Source organism: Ictidomys tridecemlineatus, chromosome 7, assembly GCF_052094955.1.
Source record: "Ictidomys tridecemlineatus isolate mIctTri1 chromosome 7, mIctTri1.hap1, whole genome shotgun sequence".
Taxonomy (NCBI): domain Eukaryota; kingdom Metazoa; phylum Chordata; class Mammalia; order Rodentia; family Sciuridae; genus Ictidomys; species Ictidomys tridecemlineatus.
Window position 1 is genome coordinate 62,489,435 of NC_135483.1, and position 18,289 is coordinate 62,507,723.

An 18,289-nucleotide genomic window follows, 5' to 3' on the forward strand; every position below is an offset into this window, starting at 1 on the left:
ATTGGTCTATAACTTCCTTTTGAGCCACATTCTATTCTTTCACATGAGATGACTTTGTGAACACTCAGTTTTACTTTAGTTTTGTAAAAATTGTTGAAATAGTGGCTAAATGACTCAATTATTTAGACCTCATTTCTTTATCCTGAATTCTTTTACTCACTCTATATTCAGTACAAATAAATCATTCACACATTTAAGATTAATGACAAGACTGTTATTCTAAATGAGGTACTAATATTGATTGGCAAAGACTACCAAACCTCATAAACTTTTTCATGCTAAAAAAGGAAATCCATTGGTTTCAGTGTTTATAGCTTTTGAATAACATTCTGTAAATGATGCTGTAGAGCACCAGGCAACTCAAGTAGTGATGAGACTCCTGTAGCACTTACTGTGCATGGCTCTGATTCTTTATTGCAAACTGTAGTTTCAAGAATGCTAAATGCATTGCATGCCATAAGCCTTTTGGATTGCTCATTAGCGAATTGTAATTTCACACTTCATTTAAAATATTCTTAAACATTCTCTCACAGTAAAAGATTTCACACAGTAATTAAAAGACTCTGTTAACAAAGTCTAAGAAGTCTGATTTCCTCATGGGGAGTGATTTTGCTAAATTGTAGTTTTTCAATTAATATAATAGAATTTGCCAAATATAAATTTTGTATCACTATGATCCAAAATATTATTGCCTTGTGAAAAGTGAAACACTGTTTCCTCTCAGGAAATAAACATTTAATTTCTTTTTTTCCCCTTTGGTGCAGATTGAGGATGAGCTTTTTAATCCAGATTATGTGGAGGTTGACCGGATAATGGACTTTGCACGTAGCACAGATGACCGGGGAGAGGTAATAGGAGATAATTTGTGTGTATTACAGAATGGTGGTTCAGGCAGCTTGTGTGTTCAGAGATGAGAGGAACTTAGGTCTATTCTTGATCATGATACATATGGTCTAAATTTAATTGGAATTTAATGATTTATTATTAGTTTTATGACATAATAATACTAAATATGTTTTTTGTTTAGTCTGGAGCTTTTTTAAAAAAATCAATTTTCAATCTGAACTACATTGACATTTTTCACAATTCTAGAATATGATCAATAAAGACCTCAATGTGTTTTGGTGTGCATCCATCATGTAGCACAAAGTTCCTTTATGTAGTCAAGAGTACGATTATAGCAGGATTCGGTTTAATGTTATTTAGCATTGGATTTCCTTAATGAAGTATAAACTTCATTTAATGAAGTACACAGAGGCTAATAGAAAGTACTTCTTTTCATGAGATCCCAGACCTGGCATTTTATGTTGCTTTGCAAACTCTATGAGGTTGTCAAGAACATTTGATAGGGACATAAGAATAAAAACAGTTCAAGTGATTTCTGAGCATGTGTCTTGGTGACAGTGTGGTGACCTACCATGAGTTCTGTCATTCCTGGCTGCTTCAAGTAAATTGAGTTTTATGTTTTAAGTGTTTAGAGATCTTGCTTATCTAGAGAGACTTGTCAAGGGACTCCCATTTTATTCCGAACTCTAGATAGTGGAATTCCATGATGTTTCAAAGACTGTAACAATATCTTTATTTTTTAAATTTTATTTCAAACCTTGTTTGCATTGTACAGCAAATATTTTTAACATCAACCAGGTCAGTGTACCTTGCTCTTGAAATGAAGGTCAACAAACCAAAGTGTTTTCTAGAGGAAAGACAAAGAGGAAATCCTACTGGTTTGCATTACCCAAAATATTTTGCCCTCCAGTCTTCTAGAGCTCAAATATAGTATTTTTAAAATGTGGTTGTATACAAACAGCATCTCTTTCTCCAAGGAAAAGGCAGATATCCTAATAAATCTGCCTATTTTTCATTCTTTAAGAAACTAGCCAATTATATAAACATAAGTATGCCAATGATCTTACTTGAGAAGCCTGAATCATACTCTTAATGATTTGCACAGGGGAAAAGAAGACTCAGCTTTAGCTTCTTGGTGTTTACTAGCTATTCCTGTACACTTTTTGACTTTTGAACATTGCCAATGATTTAGATTAAAAGTTAATTTTGTTCTGATAATGCCCCATAACTCTGTTTCCAGTTTAGACTCGAAGCAAGGATTTAGCAGTGGGTATAGTTTTAAGGCATCTGTCAATTTGGCGTTCCTGACACTGCAGTAGTATCTGTTGATAGATGAAATAGAGCACATGTTTTTCCTTATTATATTATATTTGGTCAAGTGAATTCAATTTTGGTTTATTTAAACCTGGCCCAGCCTGTGACTCATTATCTGGTGAAGTGGTGCTCACTTCCCTATGAAGACAGCACGTGGGAGCTGAGGCAGGACATAGATCAAGCCAAGATCGAAGAGTTTGAGAAACTCATGTCCAGGGAGCCGGAAACAGAGCGTGTGGTAAGAATTGGCTCATGGTAGAGGATTTAATTTGAAAATAGCATAGTGGTGTGGTCTTCAAGAAACCACTAATGGGATTTACTATATTTGAAACAGGAGCGACCTCCTGCTGATGATTGGAAGAAATCGGAGAGTTCCAGGGAGTATAAAAACAATAACAAACTCAGGGAATACCAGTTGGAGGGAGTGAACTGGCTGCTTTTCAATTGGTACAACATGTATGTATGACACGTTTGTCTTTACTTTTAGAAAATATTGTAGCTCTTTATAGTTATTGGAAAAAGTAATCAAAAAGAATGTAAATAATATTTAACTCTAATGAAAAGTTTTTAAGCAAGCATTGGTAACAGTTTTAATATTTATTTAACAAATGTTAATACAGAGATTGACAGAAGTATGTAGAAGCAATTTTTATTTCTCAGATAATTGTGTTTGAGATTGTATTTTGTTGACTCTAAAAAAAAATCTAAATCCATATGGCTAGCGTTTGTGAGTAATGTGTGTGTGTGTGTGTATGTGTGTGTGTGTATAAAAGACATCAGTACCTAATATCTGTAGTCACTAAACTTTCTTATTTTACTTCCTTCCCAAAGGCGAAACTGCATTTTAGCAGATGAAATGGGTTTGGGAAAAACTATCCAGTCCATTACATTTCTCTATGAGATATATTTGAAAGGAATCCATGGCCCTTTTTTAGTAATTGCCCCATTGTCCACGATCCCCAACTGGGAAAGGGAATTCCGAACCTGGACAGAGTTGAACGTGGTTGTGTATCATGGGAGTCAAGCTAGTCGTCGGACCATTCAGTTGTATGAAATGTACTTCAAAGATCCCCAGGTAAAACTTCACAGGTTGTGTTCCTTGTGCTTATTATTACATGCATTTTAAGGTGTTGAAAGTTTCGACTTAAAAAGTCACTTTCGGTGACTTGAGGGAAGGTCTCAGTTTTTGCTAAATTGGGAAAATGGCTTGAGATTTCTTGCCCAGTTAGTTTGTATTATCTTTCTGCAGTGTCAATGACCTTATTTTTATAGCTTTTTTTTTTCATTTTGATTATTTAAATATAATAAAATATCTGTTTTACCTAGATGATCACTGAAAATCATATAATGTATTACTATGTTAGCTTTATTTTGTATTCCTAAGACAAAACTAAACAAAAATGATATTAAATGTGAATAGAAGAATATTTTATAATACTATTGCTACAATTGAAAAATATTAAGCATTGCAAAAATCCAAATATACACCAGAGGAGGAATATATACTTTGGCTTTTAGTAGCAAGTGCTATAATTTTTGTTATTCTCAGTGCCTGTTTATAAAATGATATTAACAGTGAAACATTATGAATGATGTGATAAGGATCATATTTGTTAAAACAGTTTTAAACTATAAGTAATAAATGGAAGTTCAATCTGTAATTGAAAACAAAAGTTGTTTTATATATGTATGTTTGTTTCTTTTTTTATTCCTGAAGTCTGACATATTATTATGTAATTTTAAATGAGAAAAATATTGAAATCTATATTTGTATTTATCTTGAGATTTGGAAAGTTCTATCCTAAGTGAATGTTGTTTTTTTAATTTCAAATGTCTTAGCATTTTATAGGAAGTGTTAAAAGAATAAAATGAGTTGCAAAAGTAAAAAAAAAAAACAAACATTTTATAAGTTTCAAAAGTTAGTATAGCACCCAGTCCCTTTGGCCTTTCACTGTTTAGAGTCTGTAGGATGTCAGTAGATGGGGTGCATTTACTGGTACTTTACTGCATGTGATCTAGAAGGGACTTGTATCTGAAATACAATGATAGTTTTCTAATTACTTTTTAAAAGGAAAGATTTTAAAACTTTGTTTTTTCATAACACCTGAAAGCCTTCAAAATAACTTTTCAAACAGAATACCTGAAATGAAGATGGGTCCAAAGAGACAAATACTTCTGTTTTATGCTATGTATTCATCCTAAAATGATCAGTGTTGTCATTAGTGCTAAATAATGATTCTGAGTTTTTCTTGTAGGGTCGAGTGATAAAGGGGTCCTATAAGTTTCATGCCATCATCACTACATTTGAGATGATTTTGACCGATTGTCCTGAGCTGCGGAATATTCCATGGCGCTGTGTGGTTATTGATGAAGCCCACAGGCTGAAGAATAGGAACTGCAAGCTCTTGGAGGGACTCAAGATGATGGACCTGGTCAGTGATCATATTGGTGATACCACTGAATCTGAATAGAATTTTTTCTGACTTGGTAGTTGCACTGCTCTGAATATGACTTAATGCCTCTCTTCATAGGCTATCTTCAAAGCCTGTGCAATATCATGATGCATTCTGAATTCTCCATTCTCAAAAACTGTTACTGCCTTCCTAACTCTTAAATTGTATGCTGGTGTTTTAAAACAGTAGTATCCTAGCGGAGTTGAGTCAGGATATTTTCAGTGATGTGAGTTTAAAGTATTTGCTTCAACCCTTTTGTTCACAAAGTCATCTGATTCCTTAGCTGTTAGACCAAGCTTCATTTCAGGGGTAATAATTCAGTTACATTCCAGGATCCCTAGGTTTTGCCCTACCAGGGCCAGCTGGACTTGAGGATTCTAGTTCTTAGGAAGTTGGCTATGATATCTGGTGTTGGTTCAGTTTGCAAAGATGCATGAAAGTTTGGGGCATTATAAGACCTCAAGTTTGACCTGAAGTTTTATGCCACATCTATCCCATACCCTTCTAGCTTTCTCTGAGATTAACTTTCCTGGGAGTTTTCTCGGGAACCACATATTGTAGGATAGTAGAATTTGGTTGATTTGTCATGCTCTGTGGCTGTGTGTGATGTTCTAGCAGAAATTGCTACTTGACCTATTATCTTTGGACGACATTTCACTCCATAGTTTTACAAATTGGTTATGATCATTTGTTTTTATTTTCAATGTACAGTATGAAGACAATGCTGTTGTCATTCAGGATGTCTTAGGTGATTTGATGAGCTCCAAGAAAGTAAAAAAATTAAATAAATAAAATTAAAAATCCCTTTAATGCTGACTTCTATAAATTTGATCTCTAGCTAATTGTGAATTGGAGATGGGAAGGACTATTTTGTATGTTCATAGCTATACTTTTTTTTTTTTTTAACTAAATGCTGGTATTACTGCAAAGAACACCTAAAAGCTTTCTGTTGCGGCTTCTTTGAAGAAGCTCCTTTTATTCTTAAATTAGGGGGATTGGATTAGCCTACTATTCTTTTAATTAAAAACAGGCAAAATCGAGTTTTGTTTAAAGGAAGACATCTGACTGTTATATTATTTAGGGTAGAATTTCCCATTTTTCTCCCTAATGAACTGTTACAGACACTGTCCTAAGTCTTATGCAAAGCAATTTAGTATTATTTGGTGGCTAACCCACAAGACAAGTGGAGAGAGCACTTAGAAACAGGGAATAGTCTTGAAGACATGTGGTATACTCGTGGAAGGAGAAACCCCATGGCTCTCTTTGGCCCTTCAGCATTAGTGAAGGTACATTCATAGTGGTGATCCACTAGAGGCTTATAGACCATTTCCTGAAGTCCTACATAGTCATCTGACAGTTTGTCAGTTGTTCTATTACTAGTCTTGTGTTCCCATATAGTAGATTCTTACTGCAAAATAGTTCTTTACTGATGAGTACAAATTAGTTAAACTATCAACATCAGACAGTGCGATTGTCTTTGAAACACTTTGAAGAATTTTCTGTTACTTATATTAATATTTCATTAGTGGATTGGGATCTTTTGTCTAAATAATTTTGTTACATCACAGTGTTCCTTAAACCTTTTCCATAATGACATACATATAAAATGATAATATCTGTATGCCACACTGGGGTAGACAGAGAAGGCTGCCCACTACCACAGGAGACCAGTCTTGCTGGCCAGCCCAAGTACTCAGAGTACCTGTAACTCATCTCTGGCTATCTGACTAGGGACCACCATTTATCAAATGAACAAATAATAATAATAATTACTATTATTATTATTATTATTTTGTGGTGTTGGAGATTAAACTCAGGGCTTTGTGCATATAAGGCAAGCACTCTACCAACTGAGCTGTATCCCCAACCCCCAAAATATTATTTTCTTTTTACAATTAGGATTTTTTTTTTTAAATCTCAGAAGAGATGTTTTTAAGATGGAAGATGGACGTTGTTGGTCAGAGACGTAATATAATTGTATTCGTGTGCTCTGAACAGCTCATTGCTTGGTATTTAAATCATTACTTAAAATAAGTATCATTAGAACTTACCCACTTATCACTCTTCATGTTTCCTTTCCTGGAATAAGTCACAGTCAAAACAGTGGGTAGTAATTGTACCCAATTCCAGTGCAGGTCTTAGGGAACTGCTGCTACCTGAGCTGTACTGAGTTAGATGAAAATGTCCTTGGTAGGGTGATCCCCAGGTTATTCTCAGGAAATGAAGACCACTGAGTGTCTTCCCTTCTCCTGAGAAAAGAAACTGTTTGTGGAGATGATATGTGGAGGGACAGTCACCATCTTCTCAGTTCTCCATTGGAGCTATGGGAAAGCAAAACTGACCCCTTGTCCCTTCTCGACAAGGAGAAGCCAGGGAGGTTGTAGTTGTTCTTCACGGATTCTGTTTTCTTGTCATTTTGTTGCCAGGAGGTCCCACACAAATTTAATGAAACTAAATGTGTATCACGCCATCAGAACTAAAAAGAATGGTAATATTTGCAGGACAAAAGCATATCTGCTGGCATAGTTGAGCTTGGAGGTGGTATGGTTGATAGCCTGAGTCTCTCAGGACACCTGTTACACTGTTGTAGTAATCCCATATTTTAAAATTTGTTATCCACTTTCAAACTGAAACCTAGTTTTATTCCATTACTCATATATAACTGTACAAAAGGGTTGTAAAGGTCATGTTGGTGATTACTCGGTGTATTTGCCTGTGAAGCAGTCATTGAAGTGAAGCAGCACCAAAAAGGACCTCCTTTCCCTTATACGAGTACATTTATTTTGAAATTAGTGAATTAAAATCACTTCTTTTAAAGGATTTGATTAAATATTTAGAATTTAACTCAGCAATAAAAGATATTAAAAAACTGGAGAAAATATAATATGATACCTCTCTCCCTTTCCCCCGCCCCCTTTCTCTCTCTCTCTCTCTCTCTCTCTGTATAATAATGTTTTCCTGAGTACTTTTAAAAAAATTATTTCATAGGGTCATTCAGAACTTGGCCATATCAGCCATTATGGCCCATGTAACTCCACTAGTATGGTTATTAATTAGAAACGCTTGAACTGATTTGCAGACTCTTTACTCTTAATGATTTAAGACTCTGAAGGTGATATTGGCATATGCATCTTTGATCAATCTCATCTATTTGGAGGGGAGAAAAGGAGGGGAAAATATATGAAGTGCTTCACCTCACTTTCACAGAGCCTCATTGACAAATAAGATATGATAGTTATGAAGAAAAATTAAATGTATTCTTCTTTTATCTCATTCAACTAGTATTTACTGAGCGTAAGGTATGTTTGACAACTAAGTCTACTCAGATTCCAAGTAAGTCAGAATATTGATTTTGTAACTACTAGAAGATTAGTTGTGCTAAACACCAAATGTAGGAAATAATAAGGTAATAATATACACCAAGGTAGGAAATAATAAGACTCTTAAGATTTATAAACTTATCACTCTTAAGACTGATTGTTTTAAAACAGCTTTTTTGTCTCATAGTACAAAAGGAAAGCTGGAAAAAGTTCATAAACAGGGAGAATTAATTAAAGAAATACCTAACTTGGTTCAAAGAGACAAAAGTTAGAAATAGCATTTGATTTTTTTTTCAAATGATTGTGGTATTTAAGACCAAGATGACCTCTTTGCCAGTTGGAAATTTTTGCAGAACAAAATAGTTTTTCATATGCTGTTGCATTTAGAAGAACTTCTTTTGTGTCTAAAGTGAGTCATGCAGGAAGCAGATGGAAAGATGAGAGCACTGTTGATGTAGAGAACAGAAAGAAACGTGAACGCCTTTTCTTGGCCTAGGGATTTCAGGGAAAAACTTAACTTTGGTCGAGAAAAAACACTGAGACTTAGGGGATTTAGAAAGCCATCCTATTAAAATATTGACCTAATAACCTCCAGAAGAAACAAAAGGACACTGAAGAAGCCTGTGGAGCTCTAGAGAGCACCCCACACATGTCCACTCATCTGGAGCAGGAGTCGTATCCTTCCCAAGTCTCTGTCTTTATGCCTCATTTCTATACTTGGTGTAGGGTGGGTGCTGAATTGCCACTGACAAACAGAAGCAGAGAAATGGAGACCTAGGGGAAAGCATTCGTCCTAAGAAGTCCATTTGGTTGCAGTGTGGTCAGTTGCTCTTCTTGTGTTACCATAGGAACACAAAGTGCTGCTGACGGGGACCCCACTACAGAACACTGTGGAAGAGCTCTTTAGCTTGCTGCATTTCTTGGAACCAAGTCGCTTCCCTTCAGAAACCACCTTTATGCAAGAATTTGGTGATCTAAAAACAGAAGAGCAGGTACTTATCACTTCAAGTTTTTATCTCAGTCATCAAAATTGATGATTAACTCATGAAATGGAAAAGTGCTTAAGTATTTAAAAATGTAAGTTATGTTACAATTTGTTCCCTTGGACCTTCAACATTATGAAGGTTTTTTGGTTTGTTCATTTGTCCGTTCACCTTCATGGAGGGCTATTGGGTTTTGTACAGAGGTTACATAGCTGTTGAGGTAATTTTCAGAGGTTTCTCTGCTATTCATATTGGTGGTTTTGCTCTGCATGCTCCTGGGATAGTGGTAGAAGCCCCTGAAGTTGGTGGAGCTGTCTACCTGCTGAAGTTTTGGTTTCCACTCTTATTTCTGAAGCATGTATACCTGGCCACGTTGTATGTTTCTTCAAGTCCAGATCCTTTCATTTTACTAGCCCACAAGATTTCTAGGAGAAGTAAATCAGGTATTGTGTGTGAAAAGCAAGCACATGGATACTTTTGTATATACACCATAAGAGTTATGCGGGTATCATTTGCTATGTTTCATGTGCCATCTTTGAAATAAATGTGGAGATAGGTTGAAATCTTGGTCTTTATGTACCCCTTCTTCTGTTCACTAAAACTTCTTAGCTTAGTTTAGAGTGGCGTCTGTTTTGTTTTGCTTTTCTAAAGTTAAAACTGTATGTTGTGCTGTGTCCTCTTGCCAATCAGCAGAAAAGAGAACCAGGTAGAGACATTTCTCCCCTGCTCATTGAGGCTCCTTGTTCTTGTTCTTTAGCTCTTTCTACAGAGAAAAAGAACAGAAGTATAGCACTCTGTGACATGGTTTCTTTCCTGTTCCTCACCATCCCTTTGGCTTAAGACAAAAAGAAGGGAAAGCTAAATGAATAAAGTTCTTTCTTTATTTCTTCTCCCCTGCTATATACTATTTTCCAAGCCCTTCTGGGTATTCAGAACTCTTGGGTAGGTGAAGCAGTACATTTGACATAGAATTTTTCCAACCCTTCTCAGATTTCTTTCATGAAAGCTAAAAGATTAGCTCCTTTATACCCTTATTAGACTTTGAAAAGTGAAAATGGATAGTAAATTAATGAGCTGTTCCTAATTTTTCATAGCATATGTTTAATATGAAGCAAAACTTGATACCAGTATTTACCTAAGGTCCTTTTTTAGGTGCAAAAACTTCAGGCTATTCTAAAGCCAATGATGTTGAGACGTCTCAAAGAGGATGTAGAAAAGAACTTGGCCCCCAAAGAAGAAACTATTATTGAAGTTGAGCTAACAAACATTCAGAAGAAATATTACCGAGCCATCCTTGAGAAGAATTTTACATTTCTTTCCAAAGGTGGTGGACAAGCTAACGTACCTAACCTTTTAAACACTATGATGGAATTACGGAAGTGCTGCAATCATCCGTACCTAATCAATGGTAAGCCTGCCTGCTTGTGAACTTTACTTGAACGACCGTAGAGGCTCCAGAGGTCCCTTTCGTTCCCAGATCAAGGCTTTCGTGGTGTGCAGTTGGTACTGCCCTGACCACTTGTGTGAGCTTCTCCAGCTTCCTCTTCTCTGAGATGCCTCCCTCTGTGGTGCTGAAGACGCATGCCAGGTGCCCCTGTGGTCCTGGGAGCATGTTCTCACCTTGTCCCCTTCCTCCTTTGACCTTTAAAGGGAAGCATTTGTGCTCCCTGGCTAGAAATCATCAGAAATGCTAGCTAAAGACAGATTAGCCCCGGTTGAGGTTTTCTTGGTGAATGTGTGTTTAAATCAGAGGTGCTAAAGAGGAATTCCAGTGGTGTGGGCCAACAGCTCTCAGCTGTTTAAGACCTTTGCTAAAGCCCTCATATTCCTCACAGTCTGGAGGCCTTCAGCACCTGTTCCCTGAGAATAAGAGATGGTCGCAAAGCCCTGGCCATGGTTCATCCCTATTACTAATGGACCGTATATGGCTCTACTCTTTTCTTCATAAAACCCATCGTATTACTTAACACATGGGGACTGAACCTCTCTTCTATGCTTTCAGGAAACATTAAGGGGTGCGTGTTTCATGGCTGTGGGAGCACCTGCCTCAAGGAGCCTGCAGTATATTGAGGGATTGAGATCAGGAAAGCCGTTAGTTGTCATTTGAGACAAGCCTTAAGGGCAGAAGGTATTTTTGCTAGGATGGATTAGAGAAAAAAATGACGTTCAGATGGAAGTTATAACACGAGCAAAAAGATGGAGGCATGGAACACAAAGGGGAAATTGCCCAGAGTGTAAGGCACATGTGTGAACAGTGGGGCCAGACACTTGGACACCACGGGATTGACACCACGGGGCCCTGTGATCTCAGATACTGGGCTTTGGCCAATGTGTTGGCAGGGGAACCACTGCTGGTGTTTGAGCTGAGCAGTGATAAGGTACATGACTCAGGATGAGGAGTTGGGCAACAGTGTAAAAAGAATGGGATGGGAAGCAGGCGAGCAGGCCAATCAGCTCCGAGGCGGTGGCTGCGGTCTGGGCAGGTGATATGCATTAAAGATGGCGACTCGAGGCTAATTTAAGGGTTCTTGTGTACAGTTACAATTGGCCTGCAGTGCAGTTAGGGGCCTTCCAGGGAAGAAGGAGCAAAGCCTACTCTCTTTATCACAGTCCACAAGGTTCTAGAACAGCTGATTTAAAGAGTTCCTAATCTTTCCCCCTTTCACAATGTACCCTGGATCCAGAAGTTTCTGTTATCATAGGACAAAAAGTGGTCTGTCCCTGAAGCTGGGCACAGTGACGCAAGCCTGTGATCTCAGCAGCTTGGGAAGCGGAGGCAGGAGGATTTCGAGTTCAAAGCCAACCTCAGCAAAAAAAAAACAACAACAAAGAATAAAAAACAAAAAAACAGGCACTGAGCAACTCAGACTCTGTCTCTCAATAAAATACAAAGTACAGCTGGGGATGTGGCTTGGGGGTCGAGTGCCCCTAGTTCAATCCCCGTTATTCCCCCCGCCCAAAAAAAAAAAAGTGGTCTGTCCCTGGAAGATGGGCTCAGAGCAAGGACCCTGAGGTCGTTTATTGCTTTCATGTGACATCAGTGAATTTCTTTTTAAAAGTTAATATTTGTAGCTTCGTCTTCTAGAGAGAGTGTTGTTTGTGATGATTATATGTTTAATATACCAGCCTTCTAATCACAGTGTGTTTAGGCACGTTAACCAGCCCATTGTTGAGTTGGGGCTTAGGCCCAGTCATGGTGTTATTTGAAAATACGTGTGTGCACACAGCATATTTCACAAAAAGTAGATGATGAGGAGAAAATAAATGATAAAAGCCTCCAAGTGGGGAGAAGAGAAAAGGATATACTAACAGCAAGACTGGAATGCCGCCAGTAGAGTGGATGTGAAGAGAGAAACGTCAGTGACAGCAGATAGAGGTCCCTGAGCCACAAGTCCACCCTGTTAGATCACGTGTAATGACATGCATTGAGCAGTCCCGGGTGGCTTCCTCCGACCCACAGCTGGTGGGGACCTTCCCCGGGCTGCTTGCTCTTCAGTGTTACCTGATTCAGGACGCTAGTTTCCCAGGAGCCTCCTAGGGCTTCTTGAGGCTTGGATTTTAAGGCATTTGTTCTGATGGGTCATTCCTTGAGGTTAGCTCTTCTGTCCTTACCACAAGTTATGAAATATCTGTTACATATGTGTCTTTATGCCTTTATTTTTTGGAAAATTGTAATTTTTTAAAAAATTACAATTTTTAAAAAAGCATACAGCTTTCCCAATAACTCATGGAGACAGTTGCCTCTCACAGAGGTTGCTCCAGGGCCTGTGCTGTTCATTCTGACCCACCATCTGGAGATGGCACCCTGTCACAGAGCCATCTCTGGACACTATTGAACATTGGAAGGAAATATGAAGCTGAAATTGGTCTGAGTTACGGCAGAGTAAAGCTGCCTGTCAAACTAAACTTTAGTTCCATTCAGCACTACCTTTCTGCACTTGTGAAAAATAGAAGCAACAGTGTGCACAAGGTGAAAGCAGTAACCTACCCAGGAGGCAGAGAATCTACGGGGATTGTAGAATGCAAAGTACTTAAGAAATCCTTTTAATGGACTTAATAGTTTTACTTAAGCACTTGAAACAGTGTCCAGCACACTATAAGCACCAGCAACTGTTGCTACTTGTTTTTCTTGCTAAAAGTTAAGCAGGTAACTCGGTAACAAATGAGGTCACTCTTACCAGCCCAACCTTTATTTGAATGAAATTTTCAACTTCAGATTTCCTAATGTAAGAGTCAGAATCATGTTGAAAAACATATCCAAGAGTCCCCTGATGGACAGAGGTAACTTAGGAATAATTGGTTTTTATTAGCCAGGTGCAATGGTATACATCTGTAAGTTCTGCTGCTCTGGAGGCTGAGGGAGAAGGGCAAATTGGAGGCCAGCCTCCGCAATTTAGTGAGATCTTCGGCAACTTAGCGAGACCCTTCCTCATCTCAAAATGAAAAAAAAATAAAAAGGATTGGGGTTGTAGCTCGGTGACAGAGCATTCCTTTTCCATCCCCAATCTGCCAAATAAATAAATAAATAAACAGAGTTGGTGGCTGTCACGGTTGGAAGTAGGGAGAATACAGAAAATAGAAAACAGAAATAAAATAAAAACAGGACTTACCCAATGGAATGAGTTTTAGAGAAACAATAGTAGTTTTTTTTCCAATGTAATCTTCAGTAATAAAATATTTTCCTGTCCATAACTAATATAACTAGATGATATTACTGTCACTGCCCTGATAGTGACCATCTGCTGAAGTGAAAAGACTTCAGGTTGGAAGTGAATACATCCTTGCTACAAGTTGCCTTTAATAACACATGTCCTTGTAAATGTAGTACCAGCCATACTTCAATTTAGGGCAGAGCCAACTAAGTGTTTTGACTTATCATAACACATTTCCAGTTAATTTCCTGAATGATATGTACCTATTATCAGGGTAAATCTTTAATTGGTAGTTTTGAAAACGTGGGTGTGACACCAAAAGGTAGAAATTGCCCTCCTCCCTAATATTTACCCCATACCTTCTTTCACAAGAGCACCATACAGAAAATGTTTGCTGACATTACTTGTTAGTATAATCTGGCTACTACTTGAATACTCTAAATTCATAACAAAGAGCTGAATTGATAATTTAGCAGTAGGTTTTGTTGGGTAAGAAAGTACAGTTTTCTGTCCTGTTCTAGATGAGAAGTTGTTGGTAGCATTGAAAAGGCAGATTTTTTTTTCATCTCTGAATAAGTTTAATATTAAAAATGATATTTCTGCTAAAATTTGATTTTTTATTTCATTAAAATGATTATCTCATTTTTTGAAAAATATTTATTAATCATAAATTTGCTTTAAATTATTAAAACATCATCTTTTATTTTGATTATGGATTTAGTTTCATATGGATAAAAAATACTTAATCTGCCATTTCTACATTGTAAAATTCTCACATCATTCAAAAGTACAAATTTGAAGATCTAATGTAATGTATAAACTTAAATGTATTTCCCACCTCTTAAGCACCTCTACCTCCCAAATCTAGAACCCGGGTTTATAAATTCATGTTTTGAAAAACATTGTTTAACTACTTTGGCAAACGTTTTTGCTAATTCTCTTAAATAGCATTTTTTTTTTCCTTAGTGAAAACCCTTTGCTCTTTTTCTATACTTATAGAAAAAAATCAGAATATTAGCTTTATTTACTGAAGAAGGCCTGGGGGGCTAATACTGTCGAAGGAGCTGGTATTTTCTGCCAGTCCCTTTTGTGAGAAGGTGGCTTTGTGGAAGGCCCTGGTGCTTGGTCAAGGCACTAAGTGACTTTAACGTTCTCGGTGAATTCTTTGTTGATTCACGATAAAACACACCATCTTTATTCACATGACCATGTCCTTAAGGTAAGTTCCACAGGCACCCTTAAAATGCAAAGCAGCTTGCTGTTTTGTTCCATCTTGCGCTTCTTGCAAAAGTGCCATCTGAGTTGTTGTGATGGCCTGTGTGTCCCAACCTTTAAAACCCTTTTGAGGTTTATGTAGCCCTGTCTTGTGTTTACTTAGTTCACATGTTTGAAGCCAGTGATAGGAGGTGTAGTTTAAAGTTTCTAGCACAGTTTGAGCTGGGGATGGATCCCATTAGATGCATGCATTTGGTGTATTTTCTGAAGAACAGGTGAGCACATCTCCACCGTATGGAGGGCTGAGCATGTTGCTGTGCCCTGGTAGCCTGAGGCAAAGACTGCCAGCCAGTGCTGCCCAATTCCAATTCCAGCCACCTAAGAAGTTGCTGCTTCCTGAATAAACAGGGGAGGGGGTCAGGAGAGGAAGTGGTGGGGCCTCTTCCTTAGGAAGGAGCCATTTTCTTGAAACTTCTAATTCCCTGAAGTCTTTGAACAAGCAAAAAGTCCATGTGGAGCTATGAGCAGAAAGAGAGTTAAACATGAAAATCTTGAATTAAGAAAGTCTTGTACTAAATACTTAAAGGTTGTTTCAGTGTTTTTAGCTTTAAAAGGTTTGGGTCATTCAAGATGGGATTTTTGCATTTTAAGAGATTGTCAGGTGGTAATGGACACAGAGGGAGATTAAGAGATTAGAATAGTAGATGTGTGCTCAGGTTTTTTTTTTAAAAAAATCCCTGAAGAGTATCCAGAAACTGAGCTTCCCTTTCTGTCATCCTTATGTTAATATTAATATGCCATTATAGACTCAAAGAACAGCCCTCACACTTTGCTAGGACTCCATCCTTTTGTTTCTTAGAACAGATTTTGTTGTTTGTGTTTATATTCAGCTAGTAAACAGTTCTTCATTTCTTTAGCAATTTAGGTTCCAAATTTTCTGTAGGTATCTGGCCCTTGGCTTGTTTCTACCACTTCTGCCTTGACAGTCTGTTGTTGAGATTCAGTTTTTACACACAGCAAACATTTGTTTGTTGGAAAATGTGGTTTTTTCCCCTCTAAATGCCTCAATGTGTTGTGCTTAAAACTTTGATCCCTTTTGTACCACCGTGGTTTTGTGTAGACCCAACTTTGAGTAAGTGGATGGATTCTTGTTGACAAACAAAAATGTGGTATTCTGGTTCCTACAGTTTGCGGTAGGTTTTGAAGGCAAATTCATTGTTTTTAGCAATAAAAACCTTTTACAGTATTCACTTATGCTGTCCAATCTCTGCAGGTGCTGAAGAGAAAATTTTGGAAGAGTTTAAAGAAACACACAATGCAGAGTCTCCAGATTTTCAGCTCCAGGCAATGATCCAGGCTGCTGGCAAGCTAGTGCTGATTGACAAGCTGCTGCCAAAACTGAAGGCTGGTGGCCACAGGGTGCTTATCTTTTCCCAGATGGTGCGCTGCTTGGACATACTGGAAGACTACCTCATTCAGAGACGGTGAGGGCCACCGTGTCAGAATAACAAAGAGGAAAGAAAAAATTGCCCTACACGGGCTCCAAGTGGTTCACCTAGAAGTGACATTTATGATAAAAGAGGGTAGAATGGGAAAAATGTGTGACATCTCCTCCTCAAAACTAATTGTACATCAGTTTATTTTCTATGATGATACAGGCAGACACTACATACTTCTGTGAGCAGTTTTTCCTCCATGGCTTTCATTTGACTAGAGAATAGTTCTTAAAATTGAAATTGTTTGTTATCTTACTGTTAAAAGGGTCAGCTATTTTTAGAGTTTAGCTGTGTCACTGATGAGGAAGTAAAAAACAATCTTTGAGCTTTGAGCCAGTTGGATGAAAAGCTATAAAAAAAATTGCTGGCTCTGAAATTATTTCTGTTAAATTAGATTGTTCTATTAGTATTTAGTCCATGTTTTGATACTTACTTAACAATTAAAAAGGAGCACCTTTGTTGTAGCCATTTGTCAAGCTCCTCATTAATATTTTTTTTTCAGGTACCCATATGAAAGGATCGATGGCCGAGTAAGAGGTAACCTCCGCCAGGCAGCTATTGACAGATTCTCCAAACCTGATTCCGATAGGTTTGTTTTCCTCCTGTGTACGAGGGCAGGAGGGCTAGGCATTAATCTCACTGCTGCTGATACCTGCATCATCTTCGATTCAGACTGGAATCCCCAAAATGACCTCCAGGTAAACACACAAGGAAATCTTACCGATGCCTTTAAAAAAAAGAAAATTAAAGTTGAGGGAAATCAAGTAATAATAAATGTATTAATAATGTGTGAAGAAATTTCTTAAGTTGTTAATCTGCTTCCAAATGGCTACTTTAATTATTAGAACTTGTTTGTATTTGATAGCTGTCTTAATTTGGGTTACTGAAACAAAAATGCCATAAATTGAGCAGTTTAAACAATAAAAATGAATTTCTCAAAATTTATGGAGGTTGGAAGTCTGAGTTAATATGCCAGCAGGGTTGTGTTCTCAGTAAAGAAATTGCCTGGTTAACACATAGCCAAAGAGAGCAAACTCGTTGTCCGGACTCTTCTCCCTCCCAACCCCATCCCCATACTGGGGATTGAACCCCAGGGGCACTCTACCACCTATCTGTGTCTCTAGCCCTTTTTATTTTATTTTGAGACAGGCTTTACTAATTTGCCTAGGCTGGCCTCAAACTTAGCGATCCTCCTGCCTCAGCCTCCCAAGTAGCTGGGATTGCAGGTGTGTGCCATCACACTTGGATTTTTCTGGCCTCTTTTATCCAAGCACTGATCTCATTCATGAAGGCTCCACCCTCAAGACAAAATTACCTCCCTAAGTCTCCATCTCTTAAGTTCTGTCACTTTCGAATAGTGGTTTTAACATGAATTTGGGGGGAACACAAACACTTACGCATTGCAATAGCCATTAATTTTCTTTTGCTTCCAGGCTCAAGCTAGATGTCATAGAATAGGACAAAGCAAATCTGTGAAAATCTACAGGTTAATTACAAGAAATTCCTATGAAAGGGAAATGTTCGACAAGGCTAGTTTGAAGCTTGGTCTGGATAAAGCCGTGCTGCAGTCTATGAGTGGAAGAGAAAATGCTACCAATGGGGTAAACTAAGACTTGCCCAAATCATTCATTTACTCTGGTTCTTTCTTAGCTAATAGTAAGAAATTATTCTGTACTAGATTATTTTTCCAACATTTTAAATATTTCTGTAAAACAGGTACAACAGCTTTCCAAGAAAGAAATAGAGGATCTTCTACGAAAGGGGGCTTATGGTGCACTCATGGATGAAGAAGATGAAGGGTCTAAGTTCTGTGAAGAAGACATCGACCAAATTCTCCTACGGCGAACCCACACTATCACCATTGAGTCTGAAGGAAAAGGTTCCACATTTGCTAAGGTGTGAATCTGTCTGAAGAGGCCAAGTTTTCTCTAACAGCATGATAGAGTACATGTAAGAGCATCCTGTGAAAGTGCTCACCAGCTGCAAACCAACCTTTATGTTATGAATTAG

At 37.8% G+C, this 18,289-nt stretch overlaps 1 protein-coding gene across 6 annotated transcripts in view; it reads left to right on the plus strand.

The window, feature by feature from the left end:
• The window catches only part of Chd7 (chromodomain helicase DNA binding protein 7), a 184,593-nt gene that overhangs the window by 138,622 nt on the left and 27,682 nt on the right, over positions 1 to 18,289 (plus strand). For all 6 annotated transcript variants that reach the window (XM_078017078.1, XM_078017081.1, XM_078017080.1 and 3 more), the window contains 11 exons: positions 765 to 848; positions 2,261 to 2,398; positions 2,495 to 2,616; positions 2,992 to 3,235; positions 4,416 to 4,592; positions 8,782 to 8,925; positions 10,069 to 10,324; positions 16,057 to 16,267; positions 16,782 to 16,977; positions 17,713 to 17,880; positions 17,996 to 18,175. In XM_078017078.1, coding sequence (XP_077873204.1) covers positions 765 to 848; positions 2,261 to 2,398; positions 2,495 to 2,616; positions 2,992 to 3,235; positions 4,416 to 4,592; positions 8,782 to 8,925; positions 10,069 to 10,324; positions 16,057 to 16,267; positions 16,782 to 16,977; positions 17,713 to 17,880; positions 17,996 to 18,175 — 1,920 coding nt within the window. The remainder of the gene's footprint in view (positions 1 to 764; positions 849 to 2,260; positions 2,399 to 2,494; positions 2,617 to 2,991; positions 3,236 to 4,415; positions 4,593 to 8,781; positions 8,926 to 10,068; positions 10,325 to 16,056; positions 16,268 to 16,781; positions 16,978 to 17,712; positions 17,881 to 17,995; positions 18,176 to 18,289) is intronic.